Source organism: Aphelocoma coerulescens, chromosome 1 (assembly GCF_041296385.1).
Source record: "Aphelocoma coerulescens isolate FSJ_1873_10779 chromosome 1, UR_Acoe_1.0, whole genome shotgun sequence".
Lineage (NCBI taxonomy): Eukaryota > Metazoa > Chordata > Aves > Passeriformes > Corvidae > Aphelocoma > Aphelocoma coerulescens.
Window position 1 is genome coordinate 96,878,985 of NC_091013.1, and position 21,962 is coordinate 96,900,946.

General features: G+C 45.2%; 1 protein-coding gene and 1 long non-coding RNA gene across 6 annotated transcripts; both read left to right on the forward strand.

Moving 5' to 3' along the window:
• Positions 1-24: 24 nt before the first annotated feature.
• Positions 25-13,316, forward strand: QTRT2 (queuine tRNA-ribosyltransferase accessory subunit 2). 2 transcript variants are annotated; one of them, XM_069020333.1, is made up of 8 exons: positions 25-326; positions 1,329-1,384; positions 2,591-2,667; positions 5,258-5,467; positions 6,405-6,604; positions 9,193-9,344; positions 10,826-10,946; positions 12,003-13,316. In XM_069020333.1, exons 1-8 carry the CDS (start codon positions 130-132, stop codon positions 12,262-12,264), a joined length of 1,275 nt encoding a protein of 424 aa, XP_068876434.1. In that variant the 5' UTR covers positions 25-129; the 3' UTR covers positions 12,265-13,316. The 2 variants fall into 2 exon arrangements, with proteins under 2 accessions (XP_068876434.1, XP_068876444.1); XM_069020343.1 differs by having other exon boundaries at positions 10,829-10,946.
• A 6,001-nt stretch (positions 13,317-19,317) lies between these two features.
• LOC138112762 (uncharacterized) lies at positions 19,318-21,230 on the forward strand. 4 transcript variants are annotated; one of them, XR_011151829.1, is made up of 5 exons: positions 19,318-19,453; positions 19,961-20,153; positions 20,227-20,285; positions 20,729-20,835; positions 20,946-21,230. It is a non-coding gene; the product is annotated as an uncharacterized lncRNA (long non-coding RNA). The 4 variants fall into 4 exon arrangements; XR_011151827.1 differs by lacking the exon at positions 20,227-20,285 and having other exon boundaries at positions 20,905-21,230; XR_011151826.1 differs by lacking the exon at positions 20,227-20,285.
• The last annotated feature ends 732 nt before the right edge of the window (positions 21,231-21,962 follow it).

The window sequence follows — 21,962 nt, forward strand, 5'->3', positions numbered from 1 at the left end:
TGCCCGCCGGCGCCCGGTGATGACGCCCGGCGCGGGGCCCGGGCGGGAAGGGGCGGCCCGTGTTCGCCGCGTCCCGTGTTCCCCGTGTCCCTCGTTCCCCGCGTCCCTCGCCGGCGCCGCGGAGCGAGGATGAGGCTGAAGCTGCTCGGTGCGGGCGGCGGGCGGCTGGGCTCGCTGGCGGGGCTGGGCCGCAGCGGGGCCGGCGCGCTGGCGCTGCCGGGCTGCCTGCTGTACACGCGGGGCGGCGCGGCGCCGCACCTCGCCCACGACACGCTGCGGGAGGTGCGCGGCGTGCCCGGCGTGGCGCAGCTCGCCCTGCCCGCCCTGTGAGTACCGCGCGCGGGCCTGGGGGCCCTGCTTCCCCAGCCAGGGAGGTGCAGGGCCGGGGTAGGAAAGGTGAGGGGAAGGGAGCTGGAGGGCTGCGTGATTTTTAGCGTGTTTAGGCCAAACCCATCGTGGTGACTTCACAGGCATCTTCCTGAGGTGGGCAGCGGGGCGAGGGAGGTGATTCTGCCCCTCTGCTCTGCTGGCACCGCACCGAGAGTGCTGCCTCCAGCTCTGGAGCCCCCAGCGTAAGAAAGATGTGGACTTGTTGGACCAAGTCCTTTGGAAGGCCGCAAAGATGCTCAGAGGGCTGCAGCATCTTTCCTATAACAACAGGCAGAGGGATTTGGGGGTGTTTAGCCTGGAGAAGAGAAGGCTCCAGGGAGACCTTTTACCAGCCTTCTGGTACCTAAAGAGGAATTATAAGAAAGAGGGTGACAGATTTTTAACGGAGCCTGTTGGGATAGAATAAGAGATAATTGGCTTAAACTGTAAGAGGGTATCTCTTGTAAGGAGGGTGGTGAAACACTGGACCAGATTGCCCAGAGAGGTGGTAGATACCCCATACCTGAAAACAGGTAAGACTGGAGCAGCAGCTAACTCTCAAAGCTAGTTAGGTAAATGGCAGTTGAAAGTAAAGATTAACATGATAAAGCTTGTGTGGTTGTTGAATGATCTTGAACACATTAGTGATGCTACCCAAAAAGTCACTCTAGCTTTGGGCTCTCCATCAAGTCAGTGGTCACTAGTCAGTGCAGGTAAAAGCTTTACGTTTTTGCCACAGAATTATGAGTGCCTTGGGTTGTGAGCTGTGATTCTTGAGCTCTGTGACTCTGTCATTTCATTCCATCTGTCCCTGCTTTGCTGTCTGACAGCTGGATGGCGAATACCAGTTCAGCATCAGACAATGCATAAGTATGGAAACAGAAGCCATAGTTATGAAATCACCAATCTCTTTAGACAGTTGTCTGCTTAGTTAATGTGTTTCTATATCTGGATTGCAGGGCAGAAATTCAGGACGTTCTGGAAGAGTATAAAGAAGGAGCTGCAAAATTTATAGGTAAAGTACAAGTATTTGCTTGTATATGTGAGAGATAAGGCAGGTGGATCCCACTAGAGCATGTTCAGGCAGTACAGGAAGCAGAAAGATGTAGGCTTGCACATTTAGGGATTTTCTCACTCAAAGTGCCACTAGGGAAGACTCAAAATAGTATGTTGTCACTAGTATGGCCAAAAATCCTTCAATCAGGCTACGAAGTGTCTGTAATTTCTATAATTTACAGACAGTTCTTGTGTATGGAATCTAGCACATTTTGCAAGAAAAAAAATTGAGTTGCCAACACTTGTTTTGTTTATTTTTTTTAAAAAGCACATATAAATTTGGGACATGCATTTCATTATATAAAAGATACTATGGTTTGGCTTTCTAAAGGAAGTTCGCACCCAAATTTCAATAAACTTTAACTGCTTTGGAGCAATTTACTCCTTCAAGAGAAATTGAAAAATGTCTTTGTCTGAAACTTCCTGGAGGCTTTACCAATTTCAGTGACTATCTCTGAAGAGATGTCTGTATGTCACTGAGACATACTGTCTAGCTTTCTGACATTTGAAACCTCCTGTCTGGCAGGGATGATGAGTTTCTCATTTGTGTAGTTGATAATGTTCCCTCATTATCCTGTTCTTTTCTGTGAGGGTGGTGAGGCACTCACACAAGTTGCCCAAAGAAGTTGTGGGTGCCCCATCCCTGGAAATGTTCAAGGCCAGGTTGGATGAGACTGAGCAGTGTGGTCTAGTGGAAGGTGTCCCCGACCACGGGTCATGATCTCTAAGGCCCCTTCCAACCCAGACCATTGTGTTATTCTTTGTCCTTCCTTAGAAGTTCTAGGCTTGGGGTTGTTGCTCAGTTTGGATTGTGTCAAATGTCAGGTGTGAGTCAACTGTTGGGTCTGGAAAATTCTAATAGGTGGAGTATTAATCAAGAAGAAACAAATAGATCCTGAAGTAGCTATGTAGGCTGCAGGACCAAAGGGTATTATTTCATGGTTTGTCCTGCTGCTGCACTCTCCTCCAGGCAGTTGGTAAAACTGAGGAAGAAGTCTGCCTTCTTTGGTGCTGAGAGATAGATGAACATTTTCTTTGTCAGAGTGGCTGTATTCGTGTGGGGGACAATACCCTGTTCCCTTTTGCAGATCCACAAGCCACATCTTTATGTTAGCTTTGCTTTGGTTCATGAAGCTCTCCTCTGTGTCTGTCTCTCTGTTTTCAGGTATGCCAGATGCTGTGCTCTACTGCTCCCTTCATGACCCAGTCACTCCCTGCCCATCTGGCTACAACACTAACAAGGTACAGTAGCTGTAAAGTCTTCAAAGGGTCCGCTAAAGTTCCCAAAAGAAACCTGCCAGTCCTCCCTCCTTCTGTGTGGGTGTGCTCAGACAGCCACAAGATTAGCAAAATAAATCTTTGCACAAAGAGGATTATCATTTACATGCTCATACCTCAACTAAGTAAAGCTGTCCATGTTCTTACTTGGCAGCATGTGCCCTGAACGGTTCCTGAGCAGTTAAGGGGCAATTCAGGTAGAAAGGAGAGCTCTGGCCTACCATGCTGTTGTGGTTAAAATGGCAGTAAAAGAAAGTACCTGTGTTTTGGCATATGTGCTGTACAAGCTTATGGTGATGCCATTGATAAGTAGTACATCTGTACCCTTGTGTGTGTATTTACAGCCTGCTACAGCCCACAAAAGGGAAAGACTTCAGAATTTTTGCAGGAGGGTGGCTCAGCAATCCAAGAGTGCGTAGTGTTGCAGACATTTGCCTGTTCCACCCCACAGGCACACCCATTCCCTGTGTAATCCACGCCCTGGCTGCTGCCTGACACAGCTTTGTGCTGGAGCAGCCGCTCCTGGGACCTGCTCAGATGCAGTCAGTCCTAGGGCCACATTTGGTGGAAGGTCACTGCGTGACAGAGGTTAACTACTGCCATACAGCTGTCAGTGTGTACTCCTTGCTGCTGGCATCCAGGCTGAGTCCTGTCTGTCTGCAGGGAAGGAATTACCTGAAGCTTGTCCCACCACTGTGCAGCTTTGAGGTGATAGCAGCAATCTGAACCTGGGTGTTGGAAGTTTGATTCAGACTCTTTTGGATTTTTTAAATAAGCTGGTGAAGGTATTTGTCACCTTGTTGTAAGGCCTTCTGCAGCTGGATCTGCTGACAAATACTTATGAAAGCTTTTTGAAAGCAATGGGACAGAAAGCGCTGTGCCAGAAAGCCTAGCATGGGCTGGATTTAAATAATCAGAGGATAATGCTCAGCTCTCTAAGCTGCATGGCTATTTTATTTATTAAAGCAGCTTTTTTCCTCTGGAGAACAGAATGAAGGTAACTAGATGTGATTACACTCTGCCCTTTGGCTCAGACAGCTCTAACTTTCCTCTGTCTGCCTTCACCAGCTGTTCCCTGATGCTCTCACAATAAGAGGCAGCAGGTACTGTCTGGACAACATGCTGCTGCAGAGCAATCTACAGCTGCTGTGTTTCAGTTATTCTGCAGATACAAATTTTGGATCTCCTCTCTTTGGAGTTGCTCTTTTTTTTAGTTGGAAACTTGCAAAAGATGTTATTACTTTGGAGACTTCTGTTTTTATTCACATTTGGTGAAACCTTCTGGGTCTTTATGGGGACCAGACCAAAAAAAAAATTGTTCTGCTTATATTTTTTGCATCGGCTGATGAAATTCAATTTGCAAATTAGTATGCATGAGAACTGCACTGCTTAATCTGTCTGTCTGGCATAGGCTAGGTGAATGTATTTAAACCCTTGGGCCCCAAAAAGTGCCCATGAGACTCCAAGCTATATGCTGTTTCTGATGGCTGAAAACCCTTTCTCATTTAAAAAAGGCATGAACAGAATTGCAGATGAAACGAGCTGACTTCCAAAGGGCTCAAGCCCTGTACTCAGCGTACTTGAATTCTCCTTTAAAATTTTGGAGCATCAGTGTCACAAGCCTAGCAATGATACAACAAAAGCAATGGCTGAGCTGCGCTCACGGGTTAATTACAGATTCTGCAAAATAGGCTAAAATGTGAACATTTTGTGAATGTGAATGTTTAGTGAATTGAATGGTGACATCTGCTAGCCTGGAGGTGTTCAGGTAAGATAAAACCTGTCTGTCCATGTGCTTTTGTCTTGCTTTAAATTCTTTTGAGGGTATCACGGATGGAAGATGGGGTCCCATGTGTGCTGGCAGGATGGGAAGCATGTGAAGAGACAGGACTGTGTGTGAAATCCTAATGAGCACTTGCCATTTCTTACACTGGCTCGGTTTGGGTATTTTACTGCCTTCTAGACTTGCTGGATTTGGGACCTAAAATAACTTGGGGTTCTAAGATTGAATGCTAAACAAGCTTTTGTATTCTTCCCAGTCTGTATGGTTTACATATACATGTACATTCACATGTGTGGTAAGAGTTAACTGCTCAGAAGAGGAAACAGTTTCTTGGGTTTGCATTTTGTACAGGAAACTGGTGAGCTGTGTTTGCCATTGCAGCCTTTGCTGCTTTTTATAAGCCTTTGCTTACTTTTGTGACAACATAAATTTGGTTGGAATTCAAGCTTTTTTTTTTCTTCCCCAATTCTGCCACTAAATTGTGTGTGATGAGAGGCCAGCTGCTCTATCTCACATTTTCTAACGTGGAGAAGTCAGTGTTGAGTGGGATGGTTTCACCATAGTATCTTAGAAATTCCAGTTCAGTCATTTAGCTCCTTTCACTCATTGTGCCAAGTGCAGCTGATTATCTGAGCCATGCCCCAGGACAACTTATCTAATGAGATATCATTCCAGTATCTGGTGTTTCACCAGACCAATTCCTTCTCTCTTTTCACCCTTAAGATCTGCTATCCTTTGCAACTGATGTTCATCCCTATTCTTCTTACACAGACGGTCTCCCTGTGGGGAAGCTCAGGGCGCATGGAAGTGACAGCTTCCAGGTTCATGGACATCCAGCGGGCCATCCAGCCAGACTGGTTCCAGTGCATCTCTGATGGAGACACCATTTCTGGGGAAGCTGGTAGAAAAAGAGCCAAGAAGTCTGTGGATAGGTCACTTTCCTTCTTGGATATATGCCTTCAGCTGCAAGAAAAATCACCGGTAAGGTCCCCAAAGTACTGAGGCAACAGCACTGCAGCTGCGTTTTGGTCTGTGCTGCATGCTGGACCAGCCCCAGGGTGTGATTTAGTAGGAAATGAGGCCACATGTGTGTATCAGAGAAGGCCCACCTTGCAGTCCAGAGTGAGGTATAACCAGTAGCACAGTGAGTTTTCCTTCCTTCCTTTAGTAAATTGTTTTCTGCACCAGGGTCACCCCTCATCTCTACCAGCTGAGAAGAACTACTTTTTAGGTTTTTTTCTTTCTGCTTTTGGACTGTGATGCATTTCTTTCACTTACTGTATTATTAGATGCATGGAAAAAGTGGGATCTTCTTACTCAGATTGAGAAAACCCATCTTTCTGCTCTGTAGTCCCCTTGGCTCCAAGTGAAGGAGGATTTGATAGAGTTAGTGTTATTTTTTATTTCTTCCAGCAGCTTTCAAACTTCCTTTTGGTGAAAGGAGATATACTATCTGAGTCTGCACTACAAGGGAAAACAGGTGACAGCAGTTGATATTTGTATCTCCTGAAAGGGAATTCCCTGTGAGATCTGGTGTCTGACAGCCAGGATAATGGCCCCTGCTTTGCATTTTGCACTAATACATCTATTGCTGAGACCGCATCCATAAAAAGCCGTGTACAAAGATGGTGTGTGGTTATTGCCTTCTGTAGGGAGGTGGGAAGAGTGGCATCAAAATTCTCAGTCAGTCAGTGTCAAGGCAAGGAGCAGAATCTTGTCTCTACTAGTCTCCTTTCTTACACATGGGCTTCACAGTGTTGTGCAGAGAGTAGTCTTAACTGAGATGAAATCCTGTGGTTCTGGCAAGTTCCTGGGAATGTGGGGCTTAAGTAGCAGGCATCTGAAGTCTGGGCTGTGAGATGTCTCTCATGTCTTTTGCAGAGCATGCTCTAACACTTGTAGCTTTCTCCTGAGACAGGAACTACAAGGAAGTGTAATGTTTGGGGCAATTGAAGGTGGAGATATCTTGGAAGAGAGACTCAGATCAGCCAGGGAGACTGCCAAGCGGCCTGTGGGTGGCTTTGTGCTAGATGGCTTCCAAGGAAGTGCCATGGCCAAGGAGACCAAGTTGAAACTGATAGCTTCTGTCACAGCGGAGCTGCCAGAGGATAAACCAAGGTAAGTTGTGTGGGCAACATCCCAAGAAATCCATCTGTCCTATTACAAACAGCATCGACAGGCTGCTGTGCAGTTTCCCTGTAGGAAATAACTGCTGTATTGCACAGCTCTGTGTGTGCCAGGCTGCATAAATTTTACCACTGTCAGGCTGCAGTCTTCATCACTTGTTTCAGTTTTTAGCTGCAACTGGCACCAGGCTTTGCTCATGCTGTGGGTTTGAGTGTTCTCCACATTTGTCATCCTTATATTTTTAAGGAAGAGTTACAGGTAGGATACATCAGAGTTACTTGCATTTGATCTCGGAGTTTACTTGGTTTACTTGAAGTTCAGCTGAAACAAGAATGTTATGACCTAGATATTTTGCAGGGACTTCTCAGTAAAACTGTCATGTTTCTAGTTTCTCTGGTCTGAACTGGAGGATAGCAGAGAGGGGTGCTGGCAGAACTAGCCAGTGCTTGCTACACGATCTTGGTAGCCAGCTCTGTCCTCATACCTGAGGCACTGAGCCTGTGCACTGCCTGGGGTGGTGCAGCCTGACCCAGAACAGTGGTATTCTCTTCTTGGACTGTGTGGGGCTTACTGCATATCTGAGTTGTGAGTGTGCCCATCAGACCCATGCCAGGGAGTGGACAGGAGTGGCAGCTTTCTTGATCCTTGTAACTGACTAACAGTAACTAAAGACTTCTTGAAAACGTGTGCTAATATTTGCTAGTGGTTCAGAAGTGTAGGTGTATCTTAATTGGGTTGAGCTTGCTGGATTGCTATTACCAGAGCAACTGCTACAGAAATGATATGGTTGCTTTTTTCATGGTTTCCTGAAGAGAATGACAGAGGCCCCGCTGTGTTCCTGCTTCCCTCTGCTAGCAGAGCATTGCTCTGACCTAATGGTGTTTAAAAGGAAATTAAATGCAAAAGCACTGTGCCTGGTGTTCCAGCTTGTTCTTATTTAGTGGTGCCTGGGGTTTGAATTTTCCTGACAATTAGAAGGCTTGCTGTGTCGTTGCCATCCTGTCTGGTTGAGCTACTTAAAAGATCCCCTGGGAGCATTAGAGTCCAATCTGCTCATCTAACCTCAGTGGCTACCAGTGCATCTGCCTCATCTATCAAATAGTTTGCTTGTCTTGTTAAGACAACTGTTTCTGACCTCTTGATAGGAAGAGAGCTGGTTAGCCCCAGGGGCTCTTGGAAGTACCTCAAGTGAATTTCAGGCAGTCCTTGCTCCTGAATCACCCTTGCCATTCTGGCTGGAGAAGTTGTTTTTCAGCCCTGTTCTACCGCAATATGAAGCTTGTCTCTGGAAGACAAGCACTTTCTGTGCTTCACTCAAGAAGTGGCTGCTTTTGGTGTGATGGTAAAATGATCTTATGAATGTACTCTTTATAAAGAGTCCTTTCATGTATCTAAAGGTGCTGAAGTCTCTTGATAAAATTTGTTTTCCTTTCCAATAGCATAGGAACCCTTGCAAGAACAAATGTTTGTCCTTACCTGTGCAGAGATGAGTTTCAACAAGGCTTTGATCATATATATAGAGCTACTGGTTTGACTTTTGCGTATCATTTTCTCCCTGTCACGGGAGCCTGAAACATAAAACACTCATGCTGTAAACTTCTCCTATCCTTATTCTGTGCTCATCAATTTAATTGGAGTACTTAGAAAAGTGACTAAAAATGGCACCTTGTGACTTCATTTATCAGCCCCTGTGTGTTTTCCTAATTATCTGTTTAGCTCATTGCCCTATATTAACTTCTACTGCTTTCAGCCCAGCTATGCACCTGCAGGAGAGCAGGCACTGCTCTACTCTCTTACACTTCACCCACCCTTGGTGAAGCTGCCAACTAAATTTGGCTGCCATCAGGATCTCTATTACCATTGATGGCAATCCAGCCAGGCTCTTCCTGGCTCTTAATGCTGTGTCTCAGGAGATGTTACAGCCCACGGTTTTGGGTAAATCATTTGAGCAAGTAGAGTGTAAAGAGAAGGGAAGACTAAAGCAAGGAAGTTTTCTCTTTCTAATGATGTTTCTCATTAGTGCATTCTCCCTCGGGCAGTTTTCCAAGTGCAATATGATGTGTCTGTCACCTGAAGGACTTGTATCTTTGACCAGCCATCTACTGCTGTCTCTGTTGAGACTCTTTTTAGACTTCTCTTCTAAACAGCTGACAAGCAAAAGGTTCCATGTGTCTGGGAATTGGTAGTTCACTGGGGCACAAATGTGATTAAGGAAAATGTCTGTTCTGTGGCACAGATGTTTTGAATCTAATTGTATTTATGTGTATGCGAAAGAAATCACATACAAATCACTTCAAACACAATGAACAGAGTGGGGTTTTTCTGCAGTAAATGAGGGATTATTGCTGTCTTCCAAATGGCAAAAAATGAAATCCAGCTATGTACTGGATAGGTTGGAGGTGGGGAAGTGGAAGCACGTGGAATTCTGAGTGATGACTGTTGTGCCCCCTGACCTTCTGATTAGCAGTTCCAGAGATAAGCTACATGTGCTGCACATGACCTGGAGGTCTTTTCCTTCAGGTACCTGCTTGCTTCTCCTCAGAGTATTGTAGATTTGTCTTCTTGTGTGTCTCCTGCAGAATCATTCATGGTGTAGGCAGACCAGATGAGGTGCTTGAGTGCATTGAAAGGGGAGTGGACATTTTTGAGAGCTTCTTTCCCTTCCAAGTGACTGAGAGAGGCTGTGCCTTGGTTTTCAGTTATGACTGCCATCCAGACCCTGAAGCAACAGGTAGGTTTTTTGATGGTACTTACAGCTTTTACATTTTACATTGTGGCAAGCATAATTCATACTTGGGAGCAATCTGTATTTGAGGGCTTTGTTCCTGAAATAAGTGCAGTGACCACTGGAAAAACTGGGATTCCACTACCAAGTGTTCTTTTTGAAGGTGGAGTACTTTGGTGCGAAATCTGTTGAGTAAAACTTGAGGCCTCTGAATGTCTCATTAGCCAAAATATGACTAAATATTTCTGAAACACCTCCTGAACAGAAGGGTTTTAATTTGACACCATTGGCAAATTTTCTGTTACCGTTAGCAATGAAGGCTGGACCTATTAAGCGATCTCTAGAATTAACTGATTATGTGTCTGTTGTAATAATATATTTTGAAGTTATTTTTTCTAGCTGTCAGAAGTTTCCAGTTTATTTGGGCAGTTTTTCTCTCTGTCCTTGCATTCATGGGTTTGTATCAAAACCAAAATGCTCTGTTCATAACTCATTACACTGTGAGATGGAAATGTGTATCACCCATTAAAGCACCTATCAATTGTGTTTCAAGCAGCTGTTTTGTTTTGGCCTATTAAATATTTTCAATACAGGGAAACATTTTACATTTTTACTCTTGGGTAGAACCTGGTGGCTTTTCATGCCTGGATAATTCAGAGCCAGCTGAACAGAACAGAACATCTTGTTTCTTTGTGCTTGCTGCTTTATTTTTAACCCTTCTCTTTGTTTGTTGTTGTTTATCTTGTCTCACTTTATTCTTAAATTATAAGGGTCTGGGTAATGGCAGTAGTTTTGTCCTGTGTCTGTTTTAAACACAGTAGGCATGGATTATGCAAACATTAATATTGGTATTTCCAGATACATCTCCTTCTCCTTCAGAGCAAACTTAAAAATGCAAACCTACAAAATTATGAGATGGTTCTTTATTTTTCAGATAGCTGCTGAAAAGGCAGATGTAGAACCTCCCTCTTCTGAATTAGTGCTACCAGCCTCTTTTGATTCCAGGTTTTTTTTTTTAAAAAAAAAGAGGCATCTAAATCCCTGAGTCTGATCACAGCATGGGCAGTAGAATGATTGAATGCAGATGAGTTGCCTGTCGACTCTAACAAAGTCTCAATAAAACCCATTTGTTCAGGTGATTGCATTCTATTCAGCATGCAGTTCAGACAAAATACTTTTGATGTTTTATAAAGAATTCAGCTCAGTAGAGCAGCAAAAAGTTATACTGTTGTTTCAGCTCTACCTTTGATTAGTTTTAGTTGATTAGTTTTCACTTGTCTCTTGCTGTTTTAATCATCTAAAAGTGTATTTGTGTTAACTAACTTAGGGCAATTAAAGTAAAATACCTGGTTTCTAGAAGAAAGAGGTGGAAGCTTGCGGCAGGAGTTTTCACTTGGCAAGAGACTAGCAGAAATATCTACTCCAAGGTTGCTACCCTTGCTCTGCCCTTTCTCTCTGTTCTAAGGCTGTTGTCTTTTTAATTTAAGCAGTTTTAACACAAAATTGGGCCCAGGACCTGGAGAAGAATGGTGCTCAGGAAGACCAGGATGAAGTCTCCGAAGCTGACCCAGAAATGACACCATTTGAGATATTTCTGAAAGACAAAAAGTATGTGAGTTAGTGAGGAGGGTACCTGCAGCTGTATCACTAAATATGATGCTTTTTTCCTTTGTATTTATTTGCAGCTGGTCAGCAGCTGGATGAGAGACTTTGTAAAACATGAAGCTGTTGAAGAGAGTACTTTGGACATTGAGTGGAGAGTGTTGGACAAGCATTCTAGCTTGTTATCAGGCAACAGCTATCTCTGAAAGCACTGTCTTTTGCTTGACCTAGAACCAGGGGTTTTCTGATCACTTATCCAACAAGCATTTTGTGGTCATAATTATGTCTCAGCTGAAAGACCATAGGTTCACAAGGGTGGTCTGGGAATCATTTTGGTCTTCCACATCTAACTTGGGTCATCTTGAGATACTAGATTGTATTTAAACTATGGAGACCCTCTGCTCTCTGACTCAGTTTGGGCAGCTGCAGATCAGTTCTGCCATTTCTGGATACTTCACAAAAACTTTGGCCATTGTTACCACTTGTCCTTCCTTCTCTTTGCCACAGGTACTTCCAAGCTGTCTGAGCAGACAATTGTGTTGCTTTGCTCTCTCCACTTTGTGAAATGGTGCATCTCACAGAAGAGGGGAATGCTGTTTTGTGAATAGTGGGATTAACTAATCTGTGGTTTTGGTGGCTTTCTCCTTCATAAACTATGTGATAGCTGTCTCGCACTGCTGCTTTTCTGCCAGGGAAGGCACAGATAAGGCCTCTGCTGTTAGCTGTGATGTAGTCAGAGTTATTCTGACTTACATTTGTGGCCTTTTGGCACTGAAGTGAGTTCTGGCATGAGGAGACCTGGGTCTTTCAGCAGCCATGGTCCCACACCATGGCAGGGTATGGGAACTACATGATCTTTAAGGTCCCTTCCAAGCCAAACCATCTCTGGTATTTGAAGTCCTTTGTGCCAGTGGTGCTGGTCTGAGTTGTCACCAAATCTGAATTAAGGACCTCAGGACTTCAATGCTCAGGTCCCAGTAAAAGGCCTGGTGGTAACTAGGTACTCTTTATTGCTTGAAAGTGTCTTACCTCTGATGTTACCCAACATTGCTTCTTCCTTAGATACCACGATGATTTTGGTCCTTTGCTGGAAGGATGCAGCTGTTACTGCTGTCAGAGGCACACTCGTGCCTACGTCCATCACCTCCTGGTGACCAATGAACTGTTGGCCGGTGTCCTGCTCATGATGCACAACTTCCAGCACTACTTTGGTTTCTTCAGTGCCATTCAGGATGCCTTAAGGGACAGTAAACTGGACCAACTCAAGAAGCTCGTCTTCAGGCAGGCGCTGCAAGGCCCAGCAAATGCGACGCTGAGCCAGTGACTTCAGAGAGGACAGAGGAGGTTGCAGGCTGCATCCTCATCCAGTGGAACTGTATCACCTGGACCTGTCAGTAGGAAAATGCCTTTTTTCCTTCCTGGAGGGACCTGAAGGAGATGCTTGAAGAAGATCTCACTTCCTGATGGGGAGGGACGTTTTTCAAACATCTCTTTTGGTTAGCTGGCTCGGTGCATTCTTGGTGGATGGAAGAGCCTGGACAGTTCACCAGTAAGACCAGTATGGATAACTTTGTTTTCAGGTACTCACTGTTGGTTTCCCATGTGCAAGGACAGAGTTATTGAACTTATGATTGAGGATAAAGCAGGGCATAAACTTAAAATTAATCCAGCTGCCTGGAGGCTCAGCAGCTGCTTGGGACTCTTGTTCCATACTCGACAGTAATGAGTTTTCTAGAAAAACCTAGTGGTGTCCTAGTGTCTCATCACGTATCTCCTTGGTCAGAAAACTCACCTCAGTCTAACACACTGTCCTTGTAGCCATTGCCAGCATCTGTGTCCTTGGAAAGAACTGACTGGAAGTGCTGCTGTGTCCAGTGGCACAAAGGACTATGTGTTTACTCCTCTCTCAGGCCACCTGCAGTGCAGGATGTTCTCTGGGCCTGGAAGAAGCCCTCTGCCTCAGCCTGGCCTTGAACACCGCTGCCTCAGGAGTCCCATTCAGTGACATTAGAGCCAGAGAGAAAAGAAAGTGTTGAATCCATGTCCTGCTGCAGAGATTGTTTTTAACTCTGTGCGCCTTTTCCAGATTTCACTCCCGTGTTAGCACATGGGTGACAATGTCTGTACTGTTCTTTCCAGCCACCCTAGTGCTGGTCACAGAGCAGACTACACAACTGTCCCTGTGAGGTGGAAGGGATGTGTCATAGGAAAGGGCTTTTAGAAAACATTCTTTTGGCTCTTTTTTTTTTAAATACAACTTAGTTATGTCACATTCCTGTTACTCAGTTGGGTTTTTTTACTGGCCCTTACTGTGGAATCATGGATTTAATAATTTTATATTACAAAGCAACAATAAAAGAAATTTAATATTTGTTACACTGGCTCCTCAATGTGTGACAAAGGTGGTGTACGAGAGAGCTTGGAATCAAGATGTCTCCTGAAAACTTGACCTAGCAGCCTGATGGAGGACATTATCTAGGAGTAGGATCTTATCATGGAGCAGAGTTCCAAATAATTTGCGTTGAAAAAATGTCATAATCGACTTGGAAGTGTTGAAGGCAGCTGCCCGTCCCTCTCCCCATAGGAACTCCACTACCTGAATTAAGCTTGAAAAAATACTACACTTAATGGCCTTAAAGCCATTAAGGATTAATCCACAGTTTGCTCTTCACAATTTCTGCAATGCTTTAAGATTTAATACCTCCCATCAGAATGACTTTAACATAGACCATAAGGGGTTTTTAGTTTCCCTGTCTCTTTGGGCAGCTACACAAGGTTGTCACTGTCCTTTTTACCATTGCAGCCTTATTCACAGTGTTGCCCTAAGTAAACTTCTGTTCCACAGGATCCCAAAGAAATGGTGCAAATACTGCTCTACTGTTGTCTTCAAACAGGGATTACAGAGAATCATTCAGCCACAGAAACAACATAAAGCACAGGATTATTGGCCTCACTCCAAGTGGTACCTTGTGGTTGTTAAAATTGATGCAGCACTGGGAAACTTGGAGATGGTGTCCTGGGCATACAGCATGAGGTAGAAGGTCTGCCTAGCTTAAAGAGCAGGAATTCTAATGAAACAAAAGTGGTTTATGCTTCTTTCAAGAGGAATGCAGTGGTGGTGCATGGGACCTTGCAATGCTTGTTTCTGCAGTGTTGCAAGTGCCTGTGCAAAATCTTTTGGGAGGGGATGGGTATTGCAACTTCTCATTCACTGACACTCCTATACCCGTGCAATCACTGAAATGACTGAGCCAGCCCAGCACTCAGGCACCAAGGTAGCTGTGTCCAAGAGGTCAGTCAGGGATGCTCTGTGATGGCATGCAGGGTAAGGGATGGTGGTGGTTGTGTCCTCCTCACATTTCCTGTATACTTCAGAGGCTGGTAACCTTAGGCTAGTTTTGGAAGTGCTGTTTTATACCTTTTGGGAGCTACTTGTGATCAGTCAGTCTCCCCATCCTGCCCCACCTCTGTGAATCATTAGGATTTGTTAATTTTTCTTTATCTCTCAGCCTGCATGTCCCAAAGAGATAAACTTAGCTGTACTGGGATCTTAGTGGTCTGCTAAGTCAAGTGCCAATAACATGCTATTCTCAGTAACCCTTCTCTTTGGCTTTCCAGTCCTTCCATACTGCTGTGTTAGGTTTTTTTCCCAGTCATACCCATCAGGCTTTCCTGTTACAGTTCTCTGCTTAGCTGTTATGTGTGTGCACATGTGTACCATGGCTGCAAAAATAAACCATTTCCTACTGGGCAGAATTTGACCAGCTACACCTATTCACTATCTAACAAACACAAACATCATTAACCCTGAAACCATCTTAATGTGTTGTATTTATACAACTTCTCAATATGTCAATCCTCTTAATTCACACTAAAATATCAGCAACATTTTTCATGCTAATTTAAAAAGTTTTTTATTTATTTCCAGGCAGAGATCTAATTTCTTTCAAAAACAGAATTCCTGCCCTAATATGGGGATCAAAACTGCATGAAGAAAGCTAAACTTTCCATGGAGAAGTGAGGATTGAAATTAATAAGGAGTGGAAAAATGTCTGTGCTAAATTAACTTCACTAAACACAGAAGACTGCAAAAACATCCTTGGCTGCCATCCATCCCCAAAGGGCAGAATATAAAAGAGCAGAGCAGAATGCAAAAAAGATGGTGTGTTACAAAAACATTAGACCCTTGAATATCTTTTCCTTAGCAACTTTTAGTGTAATCTTCCCCTTAATAAAGAAAAACCTTTCATGCTGATGAGACTATCTGGCAGGGCCTCATGTTAAGTCCTGTGCCTTTCTGACCACTTCATCAGTATTCTGCTCAGTAACTTCCTCCTTTCAGAGCTATTTGAATGTTGCAGACTCTTTAGCAGTTTCACAGGTATGCTTTGAAATGTATTAAGGAAAAAAAATCAAATTGGTTTATTACAAAAATGTTTTCTCCTTTCCTTCAGCTTTGTCATTTCCCGCTCCCCTCCTGCTGTTTATCCACCCCATCTTGTAAATCACTAGGACACAGTGTCCAAGACACACACAGTGGATCCAGCCTGGTCTGACCATTTCTAGGTCTGCTCCTCTGTGGCTCTGCAGGATTGCGGGAGCTGCCCAAGACTGGAAGTGTCCCAGCAGAGTGTTCAATTTATTTCTACATCTCTAAGGTCCAGAGGGCTTTCAGATCATGGGATTTTTATGCATAGAAAAATCGGTTCCAGGTGTGTTTCAGAGGTGCTTTTAAGCATTGAGTAGCTTTTTTTTTTTTTAATCCTGAACCCTGTTTTGTGATACATAACCTGAGTTGGCAGACAAAGGGCTCCAATAAAATGTTTAAACCTTTCTCTCAGTAATTTCAGGGATGTTTCCTCTGTGATGTGGAAGGCATACATGAAATAGATGATGGTGCAGGCTAGTTTAATGGTTTTGTTTGTAGTACTCTGGAGTGATCTACATAATTCACTTGGGACCTCATCTCTTTTCTGCTAATGCAGCACTCCTTCAGACTATGGAAGATGTTCAAGCATATTTTACCATCCTTTCTTATGCACATTCTGTAGGCATGACAGGACTTTTCAAACAAAAAGAGAATTAATTTATATCCCTTTGAGAAGTTGGATCTGGACTGGCAAAGTTGGTGCTGGCACAAAAATGATGCAGCAAAATGTTCTTGCTTCCCTGTTGATGTTGCCAACGTGAATGGTGTCTGTCAGAGTACAGAGTCTCTTCCCTGGGGACATACTGACTTGGAAAAGCAATACCTTTCCTGCCTCACAATGAGGTGATGATGAACTGCCTGGTTAAGTCTACATCTGTCGTCTGTATGATTTAATTACATTGGTAAGGTGAAGGTGCAACACAGTGGGATGCTCTGTGCTTCTGACACAACTCCTCCAGCTCCTGGCTTTGCTTACTCGCCCATCATTACAAAATTTTTGGAGAAAGCCTGCTGTGTTCACAGCTATTTGTGTGTCTGAACATCTTGCAGAGCACTTTGGGAAGCAGGTTTGGATGAGAAGGGGTTATCTGGTTAACCAGGATTATTTCAAACTTCTGAAGCTTGAAAATCTGGGATTCTGTTTAGTCAGGACCAAAGGTAAGGAAATTATAAATAAAAGCCTTTGGGTCTGCCAGACAGCTCAAGATTAACCAGCTTTCTGTCTTCCCTATCCTTCTGCTACAGTGTGAAGCATTTTCTGGCCCAAGGGAGTGGCCAGTGTGCTGGGAAAGGCAATGGCTGTTCATGCCAGAGGCACTGCAGGACAGGGTGTATCTTACTGCCTGTATGTGCAGAGTAGATTGATTTGCAGGTTGCTGATCAAGAAAAGATCTAAAAACTGCAGCCCTTATATGTAATGGCCCAGCACAGACTTTCACAAAAAAAGGAGTGGTTTCAAGGTCCTTGGCCAGAGTTCCTGAACCCATTCCTGTGCTCTCTGTGTGATAACCTTGTGCTCTTGAGCTGACTGCCTTTCTGGGCTGGTGGATGTGTTGCAACAGGACATGAAGGGCTTTGTAGCAATGCTTTGTGCTCATTGCTCCCTCCTTCCACAGGAGAACATCTGATTTGCCTTTTGATGAGGTGATCAGGGGAGGTATTGATGTAGCCAGCATCTTGCAGGACGTCAGCAGAGTCTACAAATCTGTCTTGAGCTTTCTATACTGCCCTTCCTGGACTAAAATGGAACCGTCTACAAAGTAATGTCAACTTCAATGGTACTATGTGCTGGAAAACAGCTGAAGAAACCAGCCCTTAGGAAAGCCAGATGCTTTCCTCAGACAAAGCTGAGGGAACTGGGATGAGAGAGAACAGACTGGCAGGCAGCTGAAGCCTTTAAAGAGATACAGCCTCTTCAAGAAAGGGAACAGGAGATGGAGCGTCTGGGAGGAAGGAACACAGGCAAACAGGATGATTAGGATTTGGCAAGGCCAGCAAAAAAAGGAGTGGCAGCTGTGCAGTATGTCCATGGGTAGCACTGCCAACATCAAGTTGCAGAAGCCACTGGCACGTGCCTTTTTGCATCCCTTGTTTTGCACACATCTTGAGGAGGAAGAAGCGCTGTTTTGTGGTTCAGGGATTGTAGCAATGGCTGCCACACTCCTGCTCACAAAGGCAGAAGGCCACAGAGTAATGCTGGTAGCCTTCAAACCTGAGGCTGACGGGGGTACTTAGTGCTGGACTCAACCCTGGTACTGGCTCCCCTGTTTCCCACAGCCAGTGCCATCACAAATATTCAAGGGAGCCTGTAGCATCAACCATCTGCTCACGTCCCTCGACCTGACCCCCACAGAGAGACAGAAGCGCTGCTGCCTCTCAGCTGAGGCATAGCAAGGTGAGCAGTCCACCTGCACCACAGCCCTTCTGCCATGACAAAGGCTGGCAGAAAATGTGATTCCCTCAGTATTTGGTCTTTATTTGGGCTGTTCAAGTTGCCATGCTCACAGCTGTGGGGTAAAACTTACTAAAACTGACAAGAGTCCCCAGGGCAGGAAACCAGAAAGGTCTTCCCCACATCACCAAACATACAATAGCCTGATGCTCGTCTCACTGAGATGTTTAAACCATTATACTGATATTTATTTTTAATTATGTTCATTTTTTTCTTTGGCCCTAGGGGTTTTCTTTGCCTCTTATTTCCAGAGGCATTCAGGGATAAGATGAGACCAGTATCTGGCAGGAAGAGATTTACTGATGTGTATCCAGAATCATGAAGGAAGCTCAGGAGAACTCCTGGCCTGGGCCTGGGAGAAGGTGTATCCCTGTTGTAGAAAGGTGTGGTTGGCATCAGAGCTGGTGGGCTCCTGATGCGACACTTGAGGCAGGAAGAAACCAAGGAAAGGTGGCATGAGTGATGCCAGGAAGGCATAACAAGAAAGGCCACTGCTATGTCTTGAGCTGAGATTGACTACTTGGAGAGTAACAGAGCATAACTGGTTCAGTGGCTTTTGAGATTGAAAGGCAGCATTGGTCTGGGATACCAGATACTTTGAATCCCTCCCACCTTGAAATTCCTACAGCCTGTGAGCCTTCCTTTGCTCCTAAGGCAGTGGGGCAGCTGGTAAAATACTGCCAGGAGGTGACAACGGTGTTAATTCTTTATTAGCATTGGATAAGGAAAACTCACTTAGATGGCTCATTCAGGTTTGGGATACTTGCATTGGTCAGAGAAAGAACTGATGAGCCCACTCTTTTTGGGAGGTGAGACACCTCACAGCCATGTGTGTTTGCAGGCTGAAGGCTGCCAGAGTCTGTCACTTTGTGACCAAACCATCACACACTTAGCTGAAACTAATCAGATTGCCACCAGTGTCCTCTGAGTTGTCCACAATTCCTTTTTGTAGTTGTCTGAGTGCCACCATATCAGCAGCCTGCAGGCTGTTGATCCTTGCTTGAAATGCTGGCATTGATTAGACATTCTTCAGAAAGCATCACATCAGTAACAGCAATAAGCTGCAGCCAAGCTCTGTCTCCCAGAGGAGCTGCCAACCTGAGCAGGTTGTGCTGGCCCCAGCTGGGAACAGAGAACCCCAAGCCACTCCAATCCCCCTCAGAGAGGCAGACTCCAGGTGTACCCCCTCCTCTTCCCAAGGGGGAAGCTCCCTGTGTGAGCTCTGCAGCGGGGTCCAGCTGAGCTCAGCTGAGTATCTGGCCAGGCCAGCCCATCCCCTAAGGGCCCTAAGGAAGGTTACCTGGGGAAGTGAGATTTTTCTGCAAGGCTTTGCTTTGTCCTTTTAGTCTAGCAAATGTGGATTTTAATATCTGGCTGCAGCTGGGATTGTTAAAACATGTCCAACAGCTGCTGCAAGGTACCTGGAGCATATTAACTGAGCAGTGTCACCTGCAGAGCATTGGGCTGTGCTAGCAGGTGAAACCCATCTCCATAATTTTCTTGCCTTCCCAGGAGTCAGCTTTTTCTCATAGAAGATTGTTTTATCTTCTGCCCCATGGACCTTTGTGCTTTTCTGCTTAAAGATTCCTGCATGATCTGGTGCTTGTTGTGCCTGTTGCTGCCTCTGACAAGGTGGAGTATATTATGGTTTCTTCTCTTTTTATATTTTGCAGTGTAAAACTCAACATAAGAGCTTTTGGTTTTGACTCTGGATGGCTTCAGTTTGGTGCCTGGTACCATTTAGGATTTTAGTAACTTGGGTAACCTGTGTTCCTTCTCCTAGACCTGAAGTTTGACACGTGCAACATGTGGCACATCTGTCACAGATGGGGAGCCCCATGTACATGTAGGAGAGCAAACTGTGGGATATGTGGGCTCAGTGGCTCATTCGTCTGGGTTCCTGCAGCTGAGCCAGAGCCTATGGCTCTGGGAGATGGGGGATGCAGGGGATAAATGGTGTTTTTCATTCCATTTCTCAGGCGTGCTGTAAATGTGTCTAGACAGGCAGCACTTGGATGGCTGCCTTGTACCTTGAGGGGGGGGCTGATCTTCCCAGTGTGTTGCCAGCTCTCCTTCATCTCCAAAGGGTCTTAACTCTCCTCAGCTCTCTCTACTGGCTCATTTACAAATGTCTTTCAGCATAGGGGAGCTGTGCTATCCCATTCCAGCTGCCTGGAGGAGCAGGGTGGAGGTGAGCACAGACTGCAGGGCCCTGTGCTGCACCTGCACATCTGCCCAGACCTGCTGCCAGAGCAACCTGTGCCTGTCTCTGAGCTCCCTTCTCCTCTCTGCAGGAGAGGAGGTTTCTGCATTATCCACAGGCTCTTCTAATGTGAGTATCAGCATGCAAATAAATCCCTGTAGAATGCAGAGCACAGTGTCACAGCTCACCTCTCCCCTCTCAGCCAGTTGTGGAGCCAGGGAAAACAAAACAGCAAAGAGGAGAGTGTTGTAGAAAATTGAGGTTAGTAGGAGACACTGAGCATTTGGAAAAGGAGAATGCAGATTATTCTGCTGTAAATAATGAGGGAGGTGTGTGTGTCTTGGGGGCATCCTTAGCAGACTCTCTGGCTTGCTGGAGAGGGTGGAGGGGCATCAACTGCTTGCACCTTTGACTGCTTCTGTTCCTTGGAATTTTCTATGGGGTCACTTCTGTTTGTATTGCCAGAGTAAAACTGGGCATGGAGCTCAAACAGCACTTGAGGGAGGAGGAGACAGAGATTGTTTTGGTTTGGAGTAGAATTGTTGTAATTGTGTGAGGGTTTTGTGTGCTTTTTTTTTTTTTTTGGTCCATAGCACGTTATAGTTCAAGAGGTTGCTGTCAGTTCTGTGATGGGATAGCTCAAATCTTAGTTAGTAAAGAAAGGACTGTATGTTTAGATACAGAATTTTCCCCATCCCTTATAGCTGTGTGGACACCAAAATGCTGCTTAGTCTTCTGCCACACCTCCTGTTCTTACCTGTATTCTGAATCATCTTGGGGAGCACTCCTTGAAGAACAGGTTCAAATTCAGGTAAGATCAAACTGACCCCTGAGAGATGCTAGGCCAGGTCTTGAAATGAACCTACTCATCCCTTAAAAGATTTTCATTTAATTTCTTCCTTTCTGACAATTGTTGTATAGAGCAACTGGGCTGGTGATCTTTGTTATGGAGCAGCGAGTGGCAGTCTGTCCACAGGTTGATTCACTCGATTCATAGCTCCTCCATCCTGTGTGCTGGGTGCCTCCCATGCTATCCAGCATCTTTGAGCAGATGGAGCAACACTACTGCATGTCTGCTTGGCATAGCTGGGAAACTAAATGACCACATTTTCAGAATTCATCTGCTGGAAGTGCTTAAAGCAGCCTTTGATTACTTTCCCAGTGCAAGGAAAATGCAAGCAATAATAAAGGCTTCTTGTGGGTGTCCAGGTGGATGATAATTTTTTAAAGGGAAAGTGTTATGAGGGCTGCAGGTGACAAAAGGCTTATGGAAGGGGGTACATTCAGCACAAAAGTACCAAAACTTCCAGTTACACTTGTGTTTTATTGGGTAAGGCAGTTACAATGCAGAATGGAGGGCACCTGCCCAGGCAAATGACACATGCTCTCCACAAGATCCTCCTCCCAAAACCCAGACAAACCAAAGCAGCAGCTAGAGCTCTGCTATGTGCTCTGGAGGCAGAGGACAATGGCTTTGGCTTTATATTAGGAAAGAAAGGAAGCCCTTCCCAGATGGAGAAGCTGTGGCATGGACACAGGCAGGAGCAGCACACCAAAGCTACCAAACGAGCATGGCTGACAGCACAACTAAGCCAAGTCCTGGGAGTGAGAGCTGAAGCCTCTGATCCAGTACAGCAAGAGGGCAAAATGAGAGAACCATTTGAGGCTCTCTGGCCCATGCCAGGTTTGTCTATATGAGGGGAAGAACATTAGGGTGCCCTGACATGAGACTAGCTTACCTGGTACATCAGGACTTGCCTGTTTTTTTCATCCAGGAACTACTGGAGATGGCTTTGTAGAATACTGCTGGGAAAGCAGACTGTGGCCAGGCTGTACTTGGCCAGCTCCTAGATGCTGGGATATACAGATGCCATATGTGAGGACAAGAGTGTCAGGGAGAGTCCTGGGGCTGATCCCAAGGCAAATGTCCCTTCTTAC

Coding starts and splice junctions, on each gene's coding strand:
- QTRT2 (XM_069020333.1), top strand. CDS start 130: ATGAGGCTGAAGCTGCTCGGTGCGGGCGGCGGGCGGCTGGGCTCGCTG. Junction 1,385..2,590: donor AGGAGCTGCAAAATTTATAG/GTAAAGTACAAG, acceptor CTCTGTTTTCAG/GTATGCCAGATGCTGTGCTC. Junction 5,468..6,404: donor AGCTGCAAGAAAAATCACCG/GTAAGGTCCCCA, acceptor CTCCTGAGACAG/GAACTACAAGGAAGTGTAAT.